Source organism: Anolis carolinensis, chromosome 5, assembly GCF_035594765.1.
Source record: "Anolis carolinensis isolate JA03-04 chromosome 5, rAnoCar3.1.pri, whole genome shotgun sequence".
Taxonomy (NCBI): domain Eukaryota; kingdom Metazoa; phylum Chordata; class Lepidosauria; order Squamata; family Dactyloidae; genus Anolis; species Anolis carolinensis.
In genome coordinates, this window is record NC_085845.1 from 193808318 (window position 1) to 193826792 (window position 18475).

Consider the following 18475-nt stretch of genomic DNA (forward strand, 5'->3'; position numbering starts at 1 on the left):
TGTGACCCCGGCTCAGACCAAGCAAGCAGATGCTCTATCACAGAAACCAGAGTATGCTGCAGGACGCAGAGAGACCTCAGAATCTCGATTGTTGCAACCCGAAAACTTTGCCACGCTCACAGTGGGAAACACCAAATCCACTCCAATTGAACCAACTCCCTCTAACCCAGAATCCCTTTGCACTCAAGAAATTAGAGCCAGTCAACAGACAGATGCCTGGGCTCAAGAACAGATTCGCCAAGGACTACGTTTCCCATTCTCACTTAAGGATGGGCTACTATGCTACAGGAATCATGTTTACATTCCTCCAGGTCCCGGCAGAGAAAAAGCACTTCATCTGTGTCATGACAGCAAGCCAGCAGGACATTTTGGGCTATTTAAAACCATGCACTTGATCCTACGAGATTTCTGGTGGCCCAAGATCTGCAAGGATGTGGAGAACTATGTCAATACCTGTCCTGTATGTCAGCGTTCCAAGACACGAAGGGAGAAGCCGTCAGGGCTACTGCATCCCCTTCCCACTCCTTCTCGCCCATGGGAGATAATTTCCGCGGATTTTATCACTGACTTACCACCCTCCCTTGGATTCACCACAATTCTAGTAGTGGTGGACCTTTTTACCAAGTTGGCCCATTTCATCCCCTGCGATGGTCTCCCCACGGCCAAAGAGACTGCAGATTTATTCCTTCAACATATTTTCCGACTACATGGATTGCCCAAGAGTTTAGTCACTGACCGTGGATCTCAATTCACCTCTCGTTTCTGGAAAGCACTACAAAAACTAATGGGCATAGACTCTCGTTTATCTTCAGCTCACCATCCCCAAACGGATGGGCAAACTGAGCACACCAACGCCACTTTGGAACAATACCTTCGCTGTTATGTAAACTACCAACAGGACAATTGGGCTTCCCTATTACCTCTGTCAGAGTTTGCATACAACAATGGTGTCCAGGCTTCAACTAAAGAAACCCCGTTCTTTGCAAACTACGGTTTCCATCCACGTTTCTTTCCATCTGTCATTGAAACCTCAGAAGTCCCTGCAGCGGAGGACTGGCTGCAGGAACTCACAGCAGTACAAGAACTTTTACACCAACAACTGGATCAAGCCAAGGAGGACTACAAACGCCACGCTGACGGCCATCGCCAGCCTGGCCCCGAGATCAAGGTAGGAGATCGGGTTCTGTTGTCCACTCGCTTTTTGCCCTCCCACCGTCCCTGCCGGAAGTTAGATGCCCGTTTCATTGGTCCCTACCCAGTGGTGGCGCAACTTAACCCCGTGACTTTCAAACTCCAACTTCCGCGCTCCATGCACATTCATCCGGTGTTCCACCGTTCCCTGCTCCTTCCGGCGAATGGTGTATGCCCCGACGCGAGTCGGCCGCCCCCCGCCCCTGTTCTAGTGGACGGAGAGGAGGAGTTCGAGGTTCAGGACATTTTGGATTCTCGCTTCCATCACCGCCGCCTTCAGTATCTCATTGACTGGGTGGGTTTTGGCCCCGAAGAACGCTCCTGGGAAGACGCTTCCACAGTCCATGCCCCCGACTTAGTCTGCCGCTTCCATCAGGCCTACCCTACCAAGCCGCGGCCCCGCGACTCGAGGAGAGGGGCCCTGTTTGAGGGGGGCCTTGAGGGCGGGGAAAGTGTGATGACTCATGGGCCTTGTAGTTCTGTTCCTAGTACTATTGTGGCAGACGAAGAGGAAAACATGGGGTTTTCGCCGGTTCAGCAAGAGCCGGAGTCTCTTCACCTGCAGGATGTTGATGTTTGCCCTCAAGAATTCAGCCAAACAGGCCTTGGGCAGAACTCCCCCCCGTTTTCCAGGAGGGAAAATTATTCTAAAGATAGGGGAGTCAGGGAGGCTAATCGGAGAAGCCTGAGAATCGCTGCCAAACAAATGGCTGATTAGGTCTACTTCCCTTGGGAAATTCTAAGGAGTCATGCATCTGGACAGAGTTGGGTTTCGCTTCTCGTTCTCTAGGGAAAGAGTTCTGTTGGCGGGAAAACGAGACCCAATATAGGTGTTTGGCGCAAGGGATTCTTTGCGGAGTCAATTGATCAGCTTGAGGAGAGAGATCGTGTGTGGACTTCGTAATCCCAGTTCCTTGCTTCCCGGATCAAGCTTCAAGCCTTGCCCTGTCTCACGGTTTTACCACGGACTCTGTTTCATGCTTCATGTTTGCCTCGTCTTCAGTCACGGATCTAGCCAAGAATCAAGTTTATTTCCAGCCTTGTTGTCAAGCTTCATTGGACTTTAAAGACTCTGTTATTTCCCCACACTATTGCTTGGCAAAGTGTGTGTTTCGGTCAAGTGGATTAAAACTTTGAACTCTAATATCTTATATTGGACAATACATTTCTGGACTATATTTGACCTCATCTGAAAGGTCTGCTTCTGAACTATATTCTTCACTTGTTTTTATTGATTTTATATATTTCTTAAATAAAGATATTACATAGAGACTGGCCTCTGTGTAAGGTTATTGGTGCTCTGCAGCCAGGGTCCTGACAGTTTTTGAACTACTAGGTTGGCAGAAGCTGGGGCTAATAGCGGGAGCTCAATCCGCTCTCTGAATTTGAACCGCCAACCTTCTAGGCAGCAAGTTCACAGCTCAGCGGTTTAATCTGTTGCACCACCGGGGGACCCATTATTATTGGTACTTATTATTAGTACTTATTAATAATTCTTATTATTGGTACTTATTATTATTAATAGCATTTTATTAATAGCCATTCATTTGCCAATTATACATCATCATCAATAATACTAACACTAATTACACTGGGTGCCGTGCCAAAAGGTCTCAGCCGGCATTTGGAAACAATCAACATTGACAAAATTACAATTTGTCAACTGCAAAAGGCCACCTTTCTGGGATCCAGCATATATATCTATCTCATTTGCTGTGTCATGCTATGTCTTTGTGTCAATAATTATTATGTATGCAACGTCCTTCTATAATGGTGTCTTTCTTTGGAGGGCTTTCGGAAGAGCCTATTTCCAAGCCCTGGATGTCATCATCAATAATACTAACACAAATAATAATAGATAATATACAACGTCCTGCTGTAATGGTGTATTGCTCTGGGAGACTTTGGAGGAGCCTATTTCCGAGCCCTGGATGTCATCAATAATAATATTAACGCAAATAATCATAGATAATACATAACGTCCAGCTGTAATGGTGTCTTGCTTTGGGGGACTTTTGTGTGTGCCTCTTTCCAAACCCTGGATGTTGGGATCTGTGGGTGCATTTACATCATCAATAATGCTAACTCTAATAATAATAGATGTATACAATGTCTTGCTATAATGGTGTCTTCTTGCTTTGGGGGACTTTTGGGGGTGTCTATTTCCAAGATATGGATGTCATCATCAATAATAGTAACACAAACAATAATAGATAATATGCAACGTCCTGCTGTAATGATGTCTTGCTTTGGGGGACCTTAGGAGGAGTCTACCTGTTTTCCCCAACTAGAATAGAGAGAAATCAGTGTGGAAACTGCAAGAGGTACCATAGATCGTTGTACATAGAAATAAGGGTAGTAAATAGTTTTTGATTTATTAAATGCAGTTATATATTACAATTATACATTTTTGTTATTTAAACTATACACATTGCAAAATTATGGTTTTCTCTCTCAAAGTGACACATCACCCAAGTCATGCTAGGTTTTTTGGTGAATTTTGACACATCAAGCGCAAAAGCTTGCTCATCATTGTAATAGATGTATACAAGGTCCTGCTGTAATGGTGTCTTGCTTTGGGGCACTTTTGGGGGAGCCTCTTTCCGAGCCCTAGATGTTGGGATCTGTGGGTGCATTTACATCATCAATAATGCTAACTCTAATAATAATAATAATAGATATATACAATGTCTAGCTATAATGGTGTCTTCTTGCTTTGAGGGACTTTTGTGGGAGCCTCTTTCCAAGCCCTGGATGTTGGGATCTGTGGGTGCATTTACATCATCAGTAATGCTAACTCTAATAATAATAATACTAATAGATGTATACAATGTCCTGCTATAATGATGTCTTGCTTTGGGGGACTTTTGTGGGAGTCGCTTTCCAAGCCTTGGATGTTGGGATCTGTGGGTGCATTTACATCATCAATAATGCTAACCCTAATAATAATAGATATATACAATGCCTAGCTATAATGGTGTCTTCTTGCTTTGAGGGACTTTTGTGGGAGCCTCTTTCCAAGCCCTGGATGTTGGGATCTGTGGGTGCATTAACATCATCAATAATGCTAACTCTAATAATAATAATAATAGATGTATACAATGCCCTGCTATAATGGTATCTTGCTTTGGGGGACTTTTGGGGGAGCCGCTTTCCAAGCCCTAGATGTTGGGATCCGTGGGCGCAGAACTCGTGGATGTGGGGAAGCCCTGCCTCCTTCCCTCCTCCTGCTTGGCTTTGGGAGGGAGGGAGGGGGAGATCCGGGGCGAATGCTGGGGGTCCCCGACCCAGCGGCTCCTCCTCCTGCTCCTCTCCTGCTTCCTCCTCCTCCTCCTCTTCCTCGCCGGCGCCGTTTTCAAGGGAGCGCGGAGGCGCGGAGGGAGACGCGCTTGGATGGGGGGCCCGGGCCAGTGCTGTCGGAGGAGGCGGAAAGGGGGATGAGGCTGCTGCCCCCTTCCTCTCCCGGCTGCCCTCCTTCCCCGCCGGGCTCCTCTCCGTCCTTCTCCTCGGCGGGGGGCCGGAGGCGGCGGATGGCGGCGGCGGGCTCGGCGGCCTCGTCGGGCTGCGGCTTCTTCCTCTGCAGAGGCCCCCGCACCCGCTTGCCGGTGGGCGCCGGCGCCTTGGGCTTCTTCTTTGTCCTCTGCTGGCTCTACGTCTTCCCCGTCTACCGCCTGCCCGGCGAGAAGGAGATCGTGCGCGGCGTGAGGCTCCAGCAGAAGGGCCGAGCCTGGCGGAGGGACCCCCACGCCGCCCACGCCTTCAGGTCAGCCGCCCACCCGCCCCGCGCCCCCACCCTCCTCTCCGTCCTCGCCATCCTCTCCTCTCCCGACTTTCCTACTTCTCCTTCCACCCCTGCTTGCCTCCCCCTTTTCTTCCTTCCTTTTTTCTTTCCTTCTTCCTTCCTTTTTTCTTCCTTCCTTCCTTTCTTCCTTTCTTCCTTCCTTTTTTCTTTCTTTCTTCCTTCCTTCCTTCCTTTTTTCTTTCTTTCTTCCTCCCTCCCTCCCTCCCTTCCTTTTTTCTTCCTTCCTTCCTTCCTTCCTTCCTTCCTTCCTTCCTTCCTTCCTTCCTTCCTTCCTTCCTTCCTTTGTTCCTTCCTTCCTTTTTTCTTTCTTTCTTCCTCCCTACCTCCCTCCCTCCCTTCCTTCCTTTTTTCTTTCTTTCCTTCCTTCCTTCCTTCCTTTTTTCTTCCTTCCTTCCTCCCTCCCTTCCTTCCTTTTTTCTTTCTTTCCTCCCTCCCTCCCTCCCTCCCGCCCTCCCTTCCTTCCTTCCTTCCTCCCTCCCTTCCTTCCTTCCTTCCTTCCTTCCTTCCTTTTTTTCTTCCTTCCTTCCTTCCTTCCTTCCTTCCTTCCTTCCTTCCTTCCTTCCTTCCTTCCTTCCTTCCTTCCTTCCCATGCCTCACAGCCTCTGAGGATGCCTGCCATAGATGTGGGCGAAACGTCAGGAGAGAATACTTCTGGAGCATGGCCACACAGCCCGAGAGACATACAACAACCCTTTCTTTCTTTCTTTCTTTCTTTCTTTCTTTCTTTCTTTCTTTCTTTCTTTCTTTCTTTCTTTCTTTCTTTCTTTCTTCTCTCCCTCCCCCTTTCTTCTTCTTTCTTCCCATTGCTGTGAGTCTTCTGGGCTGTCTGGCTATGTTCCAGAGGCAATTCTCTCCTCACGTTTCTCCCACATCTATGGGAGGCATCCTCTGAGGTTGTGAGGTCTATTAGAAACTAGGAAAGTGGGATTTATTATATATCTGTGGGATGTGTTATCCAAGGCTTTCATGGCCGGAATCATTTGGTTGCTGTGAGTTTTCCAGGCTGTCTGGCCATGTTCCAGAAGCAGTCCTCTCCTGAGTTTTGCCCACATCCATTGGAGGCATCTTCAGAGGTTGTGAGGTCTGTTGGAAACTAGGCAAGTGGGATTTATTATATATCTGTGGAATGTGTTATCGAAGGCTTTCATGGCCAGAATCACTGGGTTGCTGTGAGTTTTCCAGGCTGTCTGGCTATATTCCAGAAGCAATTCTCTCCTGACACTCGCCTCCAACAGACAAGAGTTCTTTCTTTCTTCCCACCTTGGACATCCTTCCACAGATATATAATTAACCTCACTAGCCCAGTTTCCAACAGACCTCACAACCTCTGAGGATGCCTGCCATAGATGTGGGCGAAATGTCAGGAGAGAATGCTTCCAGAACATGGCCATACAGCCCAGAAAACATACAGCAACCCTGTCTCTCCTGACATTTCGCTCACATCTATAGCAGGCATCCTCAGAGGTTGTGAGGTCTGTTGAAAACTAGGCAAGTGGGGTTTATTATATATCTGTGGAAGGATGTCCAAGGTGGGAAGAAAGAAAGAACTCTTGTCTGTTGGAGGCGAGTGTGAATGGTGCAGTTGGCCAGCTTGATTACCATTGAATAGCCTGGCTGCTTCAAGCCATAGCAGTGTGCTTGCTTGATGAACCAACCTGGACACAGGATATTGTTTGAGAACACAGAGATGCTGGACCACTCTAACAATCACCATGTCCGGCTACACAGAGAAGCCATTGAAATCCACAAGCATGTGGACAATTTCAACAAAAAGGAGGAAAACATGAAAATGAACAAAACCTGGCTACGAGTTTTTTTAAAAAGTCTAAAATCAGGACAGTAAATAAAGAACAATGCTCAGAAAACAGTGGAATTCCAGATAGTTAACATTCAGGGGCAGTTAGTCAAAGGATTTCCCCAGGCGGGCTTTCACTAACACCTCCCAACAAGGGATCCCCCAGGCAGGAAACAGCCCGATTTTAAATCTGCAAGGCCATTCAGTGCTAATCAAGGTGATCAACTGCAACGTTCACACTTGCCTCCAACAGACAAGAGTTCTTTCTTCCACCCAGGACCTTCCACAGATATATAAACCTCGCTTGCCTAGTTTTCCAGCAGACCTCACAACCTCCGAGGATGCCTTCCATAGATGTGGGCAAAATGCCAGGAGAGAATGCTTTTGGAACATGGCCATACAGCCTAGAAAACTCACAGCAATCCATTTCTCTTTCTTTCCATGTCTCCCATTTCTCCTTCTCTCCCCATTTCTTCTCCCTCCCAATTTCTTTTATTCCTTTCCACCCATTTCTCCCTTTCTTCTTCCCACCTCTTTCTCCTCTTTCCCCCTTTCTCCTTTTTCTCTTTTGCTCTTTCCTCCTAATTCTCTCCCCTTTTCTCTGGCTTCTCCCCCTTCTTCTCCTGCACTTCTGGATCCTGGATTCATTTCTGTTTCCTCCATCCTCGGGCTGCGCTATTGGGGGTTGGGGGAAACCCAAGGGCAACACACTAGGATTCACACTTCCACACAACACAATGAGTCACACACAGCAGTTCCGGACAACATTGCAGTGCAAAGTCACACAAAACATCAAAGATGAGCAGCTTCTCGATATTCAGACTTCCTCCATGAGTGCCAAAGACAAAGCCAGGGAGTCTAGTGTTATTGTCCGCAGCCGAGGACCAGGACATTATACAGCAAATCAGAGAAGGAAGGCGGGAGGGAGGATATATAAACAGAAACACTTGATCTGACAATGAAATGAAATCACAGATGCACAAGACAGGGACTGGAATGGTCCTCACAAGAAAGAAAGCTAGACCGTAACATGAAGCAACCAAAGGGCCGATTTGATACTCTGCACACACCTTATTCATCCATCTCCATGCTTTTTCTTGCAACCAGATCATGTTTCTGCTCCACTGCATGTGGCCTCTGTGTGTTTATGTGTGTCTTCTTTGTCTTTTCAAGCCTGGTTTTGCATAGGATACTTTTCCTTCCCAGCCATTTCTCTCCCTGCTTCATCTTTTGTTTTGGGTAACACATTGAGAGACCCATGAAGGGGACAAATCAAGGGAACCGATTTGTATTTGATTAATACATAATGATAGTATTAAAAATGGTTTGATTAAATAAATAGCCTTAGTCTTTAGTGTTAGAAGGAAATCTGCCTTGGTCTTAGTGTTAGAAGAATCTGCTATGAGAAAACACAGGGTGATGAAACACAAAGAAACAAAACCCAGTCATAAAAAGGCCATTACAGTAGAGTCTCACTTATCCAACGTTCTGGATTATCCAACGCATTTTTGTAGTCAATGTTTTCAATGCATTGTGATATTTTGGTGCTAAATTCGTAAATACAGTAATTACTACATAGCATTAATGTGTAATGAACTACTTTTTCTGTCAAATTTGTTGTAGAACATGATGTTTTGGTGCTTAATTTGTAAAATCATAACCTATTTTGATGTTTAATAGGCTTTTTCTTAATCTCTCATTATTATCCAACATATTCTGCTGGCCCGTTTATGTTGGATAAGTGAGACTACTGTACCTTCTTTAGAGATGCAAAAGTCTGTGTAGCTCAGGGAACTCACAGAAGAAAGCAATAAACTTTGGAGACAATAAGCTTAGATGTAGGAATTAGAAATTGCATTTTTGATGTGGTTTGATATTGATCGATTAGCTTCAAAAAGACCCAGATGGTATATTGATATATTGAATGGTTGTAACCGGGACATTTGCTTTCCTGAACTGTTTTGATAAGCATCTGATCAAAGTGCCCATGTGCGGGATGAAAAGAGAAAAGAGACAAGAATGAAAGAGAAGGAGGGGCATGAAAACTAGGATAGGTTGTTTAAAGGTGCTAAATATACAGTAGAGTCTCACGTATCCAACACTCATCCAACATTCTGGATTATCCAACGCATTTTTGTAGTCAATGTTTTCAATACATCGTGATATTTTGGTGCTAAATTCGTAAATACAGTAATTACTATATAGCATTACTGTGTATTGAACTACTGTCAAATTTGTTGTATAACATGATGTTTTGGTGCTTAATTTGTAAAATCATAACCTATTTTGATGTTTAATAGGCGTTTTCTTAATCTCTCCTTATTATCCAACATATTCGCTTATCCAACATTCTGCCGGCCTATTTATGTTGGGTAAGCAAGACTCTACTGTACTTGTAAAAACCTATTTTTTCATGTCAGGAGAAACTTGAGAAGCAAGTCGCTTCCGGTGTGAGAGAATTGGCCGTCTGCAAGGACGTTGCCCAGGAGACACCTGGATGTTTTTACCATCCTTGTGAGAGGCTTCTCTCATGTCTCTGCATGGAACTGGAGCTGGTAGAGGGAGCTCATCCGCACTTTCCCCAGGTTGGATTCAAACCAGCAACCTTAAGGTCAGCAACCCAACCTTCAAGTCATCAGTCCTGCCGGCATAAGGGTTTAACCCACTGCACCACAGGGGGCTCCATAAAAAACCTATAAGAACCTTGTTAGAGACTTCATTGGTGTGCTGCTTTCTTTTCCAAGCAGTTACCCACAGCTTTGTTTTAAAATAAATCTGTGCATTTCTATCTCCTCTGCCTCCTAGTTCCTAATTGAAAAACCTGGACTAGGAGGTTCCACAAGGGGCATTGCACCTGAGCTTCTTCACCTTAATTCCCTAAAGATCTTGTAAGTGAAACAGGACCGTCCTTGGTTGGTATTTCAATTGGAGACAGCCAATGAATACTTCTACATTTCCGAGAAAGGAACTGGCAAAATCATATTCATATGGGGCCGGGCTGTGGCGCAGGCTGGTGAGCAGCCTGCTGCAATAAATCACTCTGACCATGAGGTCATGAGTTCGAGGCCAGCCCGTGGTGGGGTGAGCACCCGTTAGTTAAAAAATAAAAAATACCCCCTGCTCGTTGCTGACCTAGCAACCCGAAAGATAGTTGCAGCTATCAAGTAGGAAATAAGGTACCACTTATAAAGTAGGGAGGCAAATTTAACTAATTTACGACGTTGGAATGAGGAAGTGCTATCACAGTGGATGATGACGCAGCTGCTCCCCCCTGTGGCCAGAATCGAACGTCCCCTCAGGAGAAGGTTAAATTGCCTCTGTGTCTGTCTGTCTCTGTCTCGGTTCTATGTGTTTATGGACATTGAATGTTTGCCCTATATGTATATAATGTGATCCGCCCTGAGTCCCCTTCGGGGTGAGAAGGGCGGAATATAAATACTGTAAATAAATAATTAATAAATAAATTCTTGGGATTGCCATAAATTGACAAGTGACTTGTAGACATACACACACACACACACAAACAACATCTTGGACCAGAGAGAAAGAGTTTTGCTGAAAGTCTCCAAGGCTTTCCATGGCCTTTTTGTTTGTTGAAAACAATGTATATATATATATGCAACTCTTACAATTCTTTAAGAGAAAAGCCACATTGTTATAATTACTAAACTCATGCATAGACCAACTCAGGAGTAAATCTCATAAAGCTATATTATTAAAGGTACAATGTTACTGTGTAAGCATTTTTACCTGATGATGATGCATGTCTTTGTATGTATTTTTTTTATTGTAATTGCCGGGACTTGGCCCCTTGTTAGCCGCCCTGAGTCCCTTCGGGGAGATGGAGGCGGGGTACAAAAATAAAGTTGTTGTTGTTGTTGTTGCTGTTTTAAACTCAAATTGTATCCAGATGTTAAATCTCCTTTGGCAAGTCATTCCACAATTGAGTGGGTGTCTATCTGTGTCTCCGGCCACATTTTTGCTTCTGGAATTAATAAGAGTTTATTTGACTTCTGCTGTTTTCAGTGCATGTGTTGTTAGTTATTCTTCGCTGGGCTGTACTCACTAGTGTGTTTATAGTAGTTTAAGTATTGGATTGTGTTGTCGACCGCGTTTTAGGGGATCGGGCCCCTTAAGGAGAGAGCCGATCCGGTCCTGAGAGAACGGACCTTGGCGGAGCCAATAGGAAAATGTGAGCCGCAATACAACCTGAAGCCGAAATGAAGAAGGTCCGCCAAAGTTGAAGGAAAATCCGCCAAGGAGTCTTTATTGAGCGATTCAGCTGAAAAGGACTCTAGTAGTGATCATTCAGTCTACTAGGGTACCATATAACCAAAATAAAGCCATATTTATACAATGTTTCAGTCTGACAGCCCCTTGAATTTCCCGCCCCGCTCCCCCGCCCATCTGATCGCGGATAGGCTAGAGGGTTGAACGAGGCGGGCTTTCGTTTCCCGCCTTGCTCTGCTGGCCCAATAGGGAGCTGCTTTTTGTCCCCACTCGAGCCAATCAGGGAGGAGAAGGCGGGAGTTATTGAAACAATGAAGTGACTGAGCAGGAAAGATCGGATTAATTCCTGCCCGGCCGAATTCTAAAGGGATTAATGACAGCAATCAAGGGTCCCTGTCACGTATACAGATTTCAGATATGCCTTGGGGTGTCAGAGGTGGAAGTAGGGATGGGTGGTGATGGGCTCAGCAGGGCGCCTTCCTGAGGTGTCCTGGATTTTCTTTTGGAGGAGATATGACAATGTTTGCCTTGAGGGCGAATCACCTTTAGGTCAATACTCCGAATTTGGTGACTCAAGCCCTATATTGTCCATGCAATTTGAATTTGATAGGGTTAAGCGGCAGCGGATTAACCTTTTGTTTTTGGGAAGGGAAGCCTGGGTCATAGGATCTGGGGTTCATGTTGAGTTCAAAATATTTCCTATTTGATTTCATGATTTGACAATTATGTGAAATAAAATGAAAAATAAAATAAAGTTGGAATATAAACCCTGCTGGGAAAAATACATATTTTCCGGGGATCCCAAAGAGTACAAATACATATAGGCAGATAGATAGATTCCAAGGAAATAAGGGAGAATCCATAGAGGTGGGTTACATTGCATAAAGGGGAATCATGAATGATATAAACAATTGAAAACATTTGATAAGAACGAAGTTCACAACATCTGGGGAACCCAATATGGAAATTCATAGAAGTGGAGTTCTAGCAGCATGATCTCACAATTCATGAAGTTAGCCCAACGATTAGAAATTCATACAACAGTGATTCATGAGGGTGTCCAGGTACATAGAATATGAAAATTCACGGATACATGAGGAAAAGAGTTCATCTGTGGTGGAAGGAATTCATAGAGATGGCATGGGGAAGAGGCACATGTGGGTTGCAGTCTTTGGAAGTATAAGATTTCATAAGTTCAGGGATAGGTCTGGGGAAGAGTGTTCTTCTCCTTCATAAAATTATGAAGGTATGAATGAAACATGGAGGGCGCCCGTCCAGGCATCCTCCTGGCAGCTGTAGAGAGGGTAAAGGTCCTTGGAGAACTATGTCTCCCCAGCGGGAGAGCGATCCCCCCATCCCCAGTTCACAGAAAGGGACCAGGGATCTCCTAAAACCATCCCGCGGGTCGCGGGGAGAGGAAAGTCCGGGATAAGGCTGGAAGAGAGCAGTCTGGCTTGAAAGGAGCAGTCGGTTCCGTTTGACAGTCAGCTGATGAGGTGCCGAGAACTGGACCGATTTTGGTTCCGTTGGTGGTCCTCGAGTCAGGAGCCTTAGAAAGGGTTAGGACTAAAAGAAGAGTGTGCTAGGGGTAATTTTGATAAAGATATGAGCCAATTTGTATCGTCCGCCGTATTAATCTATGGCGGAGAAGCCTCAGCCAGAGTTAAAGGGACGGACGGGTTAGAGAGAGAGAGAGAGAGAGAGAGATTGCGTGCAAAAGAAGGAGTCAGGGAAAGACACAAAATAACCAGGTAGAGAGTGTTACTGTTAAAAATGAATGCTACTTTTATTGGGGGGATTTGTTACATAGTTCAGGGAAGGGGAAAGTGAAGAAGAAAAGATCTTTTAATAATAGTCTGCTGCGGTCCCGCTCCGTTCCTTTTGGTGATGAATCTGCGGAACTCTCCGCTGCGGGTTCAAATCAATTTGAAAGCCGGGGTCACGGTCATCAATTGGACTCTGAGAAACCAGGGGTCGAATTCCTTGTCCATTGTGTAACCTTGGGAAGTCACACTCTCGTAAAGCTTACAAGAAAGTAAGAACAAACCTCTTCAAAACCGATCCGGCCAAGCAAACCTTGTGACATAAGCATAAATTGGAAAAGACTTGAAGGCAACAACATACCAAAACAGACAACCACCATCGCAGAATATACAAGAACTTAAGTTGCCTTATATTTAGTCAGATCTAGCTTGATATTCAGTAAGTGGCAGCAGCATTTTGAAGTTTCAGGCAAGATTATTTCCAAGACCTAGTTAGAGATCCCTATTCATTCATTTATTCATTCACTCACTCATTTATTGTATTAATGTATTGCTTCTCAGCCCAGCAGGCCCCTCAGGGCAAAACACAGCAGATAAAATGTTTTAAAATTGAAATGGTTGTGTATTTGCCTTCAAGCCACCTGTCGATTTATGGCAACCGTATGCATTTCATAGGGTTTTCTGAGGCAAGGGATCCTCAGAAGTGGTTTTGCCAATTCTTTACTCTGCAATATAGCCTACAGCACCTGGAATTTCTTGGTGGTGTCCCATCAAAGTACTAACTAGGGCCCACTCTGCTTAGCATCCAAGGTCAGATGAGATTCGGAGCTCTTAGGGTAAAAGAAAAAGCCCAACTAAATAAATTAAAATGCTCTTTAAAATCATGCGAAGTTTAAATGTAATGTAGTTCAATGATCAGTCAGCCTGCACACAGCAAAAAGCAAGTTCCTTGTTTATTATTCAGTAGCCTGAAATGAGATGATACTGGAATTTATGTGTATAGTTGATAAAAGTTTTCTTTGATATTTATCCTCTGTTCATCTGAGTGTGGGAGGTTAATTTTTCTGAAACTGCATTATATGGTCAATGTAGACCCACACAATGTAGTTCAATGTAGTTTATTTATCATGTCAGAACGAGACTGAGAATACAGTTATAATGTACTGTATAGAAAAACCACAAAGTTAAAAACTTGGCATTATACTAAATGTCCTTTGATCAGAAGCTGGCCACTTGGAGTGCTTCTGGTGTCCCTTTAAGAAGGTCCTCCATTGTGCATGTGGCAGGGCTCAGTCTGCATTGTAGTCAGGGTTCTGTGGTTGGCTTTTCTCCACACTCGCATGTGTAACTCCATTTCTTAAGATTGGCTCTGCATCTCGTGGTCCCAGAGCACAGTCTGTTCAGTGTCTTCCAAGTCGCCCAGTCTTCTGTGTGCCCATAAGGGAGTCTCTCATCCCGTACCAGCCACTGGTTGAGGTTCCAAGTTTTAGCCTGCCACTTTTGGACTCTCGCTTGCTGAGGTGTTCCTGTAAGTATCTCTGTAGATCTTAGGAAGCTATTTCTTGATTTTAGGCATTGCTGTGCTGGCTGATATCCAAACAGAGGATGGGCCGGAGATATCAATGCCTTGGTCAATGCCCCTATTGAAGCAGCTCTACTGGCTGCCGATAAGCTGCCGGTCCCAATTCAAGGTGCAGGTTATGACCTATGAAGTCCTAAACAGCTTGGGCCCTGCCTATCTTTGTGATCGCATCTCCCCTTATAATCCAGCGTGGGCTCTAAGATCTACTGGGGATGCCCTCTTGCTCCTGTCACCGTCAACGTTGGTTGGGACGAGGGAGAGGGCCTTCTCGGTGGTGGCCCCCCCCAACTTTGAAACACCCTCCCCAGAGAGTTCAGGCAAGCGCCTACACTGTCCTCTTTCTGCAGGGACCTGAAAACCTGGTGGTTTCAGTAGGCTTTTGAGCATGATTAGTCCCTAGGCCCCGCGCACTTGGTAGCCATCCAGGACCCTGCTCTGCACTTCATCCGCTTCCCCGGCCCTGTGATACTCTGTCACATCAGTCTTTGCATAGCTTTTCATAGTTGCCCATGTCCACTCTGAAATTATAGCCGTTGGTACTTTAAACCCATCTGATGGCATTGACTAAAACCGGATTTTAATTTTTATGATTTTAGCAGGATTGTATACTTTGTTTTATGATGTTTATCTTGTTGAATTGTCTTCTATTGGCAATTGAATGTTTTGCTTACGTTGGAAACCACCTGGAGTCCTCTTGGGGAGACAGGGCTGTATAGAAATAAAGTATTATTATTATTATTATTATTATTATTATTATTATTATTATTATTATTATTATATTGGTCCTTTCATTGCTGTCTGCTACTTCTCAACATATGCCAGGTGGCACAATACTGGCTAAACAGTATATTTTCCCCAGTGGTGTAGGGCGTAGGCATCCTGCGATAATGCAGCATGTCTCATTAAGAGCCACATCCACTGTTTTAACGTTGAGATGTGTCCCACACTGGGCATGCGTACTCACCAGCAGAATAGCAAAGTGCAAGGACAGATGTCTTCACTGTCTCTGGTTGTGATCCCCAGCTTGTATTATCAGGTTTTGTATGATATTATTTCTAGCACCCACGTTTTGCTTGATAAAAGGTAAAGGTTTCCCCTGATGTTAAGTCCAGTCATGACCGACTCTGGGGGTTGGTGCTCATCTCCATTTCTAAGCTGAGTAGCCGGCATTGTCCGTAGACATCTCCAGGTCATGTGGCCGGCATGACTGCATGGAGCGCCGTTACCTTCCCGCCGGAGCGGTACCTATTGATCTACTCACATTGGCATGTTTTCGAACTGCTAGGTTGGCAGGAGCTGGGGCTAACAGCGGGCGCTCATTCCGCTCCCGGGATTTGAACCTGGGACCTTTCGGTCCAAAAGTTCAGCAGCTCAGCGCTTTAACACACTTCGCCACCGGGGCTCCCATTGGATATTTTGCTTGATATTCAAGCATTATTTGTGTCTATGCTGACCATACAGTACTGTTTCAAACTGCACTATATGGCAATGTAGATGCAGCCTATGTTTGTCCACCAGAGTCTAACTACCTCCAAAACCTTCCTTTGACGTCTATGCCCTCAATTTCACAGCTTATTCAGTACCCAGCATTACAGAAATCAACTGCTTGTGTGTTTAGTTTCATTTATCAAAGACCTTTATCAAAGACCATGTATCTCAAAACATGTTTAAAAAAATAGCTTAAAATCCTTTAAAACCTAAAAATAATGTTAAATTGGACAGCTAAAATAGTCAGGGAAATTTAATAGACCAAAGACCACATGAAGCCTCTCTGTCTTACTTGCCTGCCAGAAACTCGTAACAAATGCAGCCAGTTATTAACTTTCTTTGGCAAAGAGGTCCACAGAAAGTTACAAGGAAAGTTCTGTTATGTGTATATCCCAACCTAACCTGTGCTGGAACATGCAACAGACTTTCTCTGTGGACCTCAGTTTTCAGGCAGGCTCATACCTTGATCCTAAGCTGTTTGTGGCTTTGTAGGTCAAACCCAGCACTTTAAATTGATCATGGATACAGCTTGGAAGCCAACAAAACTATGTTTTAAATTGAGTATAATGTGGTGTCTAATATGTGTCCCTGTCAATAGTCTGGCTGCTTCCGAAGTTGGAGCTTCCAAAGTACAGTTGTCCCGTCACATCTGTGGTTTTGACTTTTGTGGGTTCGATTTCAAATCTTATCTCTAGGAATCTCTAGGTCCTCCAGCATGACTCTTATCTAAAATGGTCTACTGTCCATATAGCCTGGCACTGCCATCCCCTTGTCATTGACCTTAGTGGCGCATGGATCAGGCCCTTTTTGTTCTTCCATTGTTCAGCAGACAACTATGGAGCTCAGGAGATCAAGTCAAATTCCAAATGATGCCCCAAAGTATTGGTTGGTGATTTTTGTTTTGTTTTGTTTAACAGACTAAGACATGATCACTTTGAATTTGGTCAGATGATGAAAGACAGTTGGCGCTATTTTTTGACCTGTCCTCTGTATGAATCAACCAGGGTTAGGTTTCTTTTTTCTTTGCAGGCATTTTTCAAAAGTCAGAGGGATGAATTCCAAATTAGGTGATGTCCCACTGATGTAGAGATATACTTATCACTTTTAGGATTACAAATAAATGCATCAGTGGCAAGAAAGTTTCATGCTGTTTTTCACAATAGCTTTCATTGCCAAAGGTAGTTCTTTTCCATCCACATGTACTTTGAGAAAATATGATCTTGGACTGCAAGGTATACTTTTTATAGCATTTTAAACAACAGCAGTTCTTTGTTTTCCATTAAAAAAAACCCTCTATATGTATATTTGGCAAAAAAACCCCAAACAGAACGAAACCAGTGGTATCAAAGAATTAGTTATTCTTAGGAAAGAGGGAAGAAGCAAAACACATTTATGCAACTCGATACTGCAGCTGTGCATGCAGTATGAAATCCATTTTGGGTCATCCTTGGTTCAAGAATCATTTTGGCATTGGGACACTTTCCTTAGTAAAGGAACAATCTAAAGCAAACATCTTAAACTTGGTGCCCTTAAAAAGTGTTTGACTACAGCTCTTATCATCCCCAACGACTGCTACCATTTCTGGGTGGAGATGATGGGACTTGAAGTCCTATCCATCTGGATTGTAGAAGGCTTGGCCTAAGTATTTAGGTTTTAAGAATAAAATTAGGGGAATTCCTTATCTTTTGTGGTCTGGCAGCTGGTAAGAAGAACTTTGGGGTTAATACTTTAATGGTTGGATCACCTACCTTCCAATATACTGTTGTATTTGAGATTTGCCAAACCAAGAAACTGTGTGATTACATATGTTTGGCTGAAACTTTAGGAGGTTTGTTCAGGGGAACTTTACTCAGCTAAAAAAACCATTTTTTTAAAATGCTGGTTTATTTTGTGTCTTTCATAGAATCATAGAATAGTAGAGTTGGAAGAGACTTCATGGGCCATCCAGTCCAACCCCCTGCCGAGTAGCAGGAAATCGCATTCAAAGGAAATCGCGTTGAAACCTTTGGTTTGGTTTCCTAGATTTATGCTAGGTGTTGCTCTTTGGGTTTTAATTCTTGTCTTCATTGATACTGTGACCCCCCACAAACAATGGACTGGGACCAAACTTGGCACAGAGAAGTCCCATAACCAGTTGAACACACTGCAGGGGTTAGTGGGAATGGACTTTGATTTGGGGAGTTATAGTTCACCTGCATGCATGTATTTATTTATACATTATACATTTGAGCTTCTAAGAATGCTATATATTGGAAAAGTTGAATTTAGATGTGGTGTTCTGCGGTGATGTCCACTTGGTTGACAAGATGAATAAAGTCTCCAGTAGGAACCACAGGGACATCCCAAAGGTCCCCACATTTGATGTGATAGTGTTGGGACCCAAGGAAGGGACCATAGTAGTGCAGCGGTTAAAACCACTAGCTTCAAGAATTCTGCTGATTGGAGGGTTAGCAGTTTGAAGCCACGAGTTGGAGTGAGCTCCCAGCTGTCAGCCCTAGCTTCTGCCTACCTAGCAGTTAGAAAGTATGTCATGCAAGTAGATCAATAGGTACCACCTCAGTGAGGAGGTAAAAAGGCAACGCTTGCTGACATGCCGGCAAAGATTGGAGAAAGTCTATGGACAA

At 44.4% G+C, this 18475-nt stretch overlaps 1 protein-coding gene across 2 annotated transcripts in view; it reads left to right on the forward strand.

The window, feature by feature from the left end:
• Positions 1–4445: 4445 nt before the first annotated feature.
• Positions 4446–18475, forward strand: part of st8sia1 (ST8 alpha-N-acetyl-neuraminide alpha-2,8-sialyltransferase 1) — a 156168-nt gene continuing 142138 nt past the window's right edge. For both annotated transcript variants that reach the window (XM_062983217.1, XM_062983216.1), the window contains exon 1: positions 4446–4954. In XM_062983217.1, the coding sequence (XP_062839287.1) occupies positions 4461–4954 (494 nt within the window). In that variant the 5' untranslated portion in view covers positions 4446–4460. The remainder of the gene's footprint in view (positions 4955–18475) is intronic.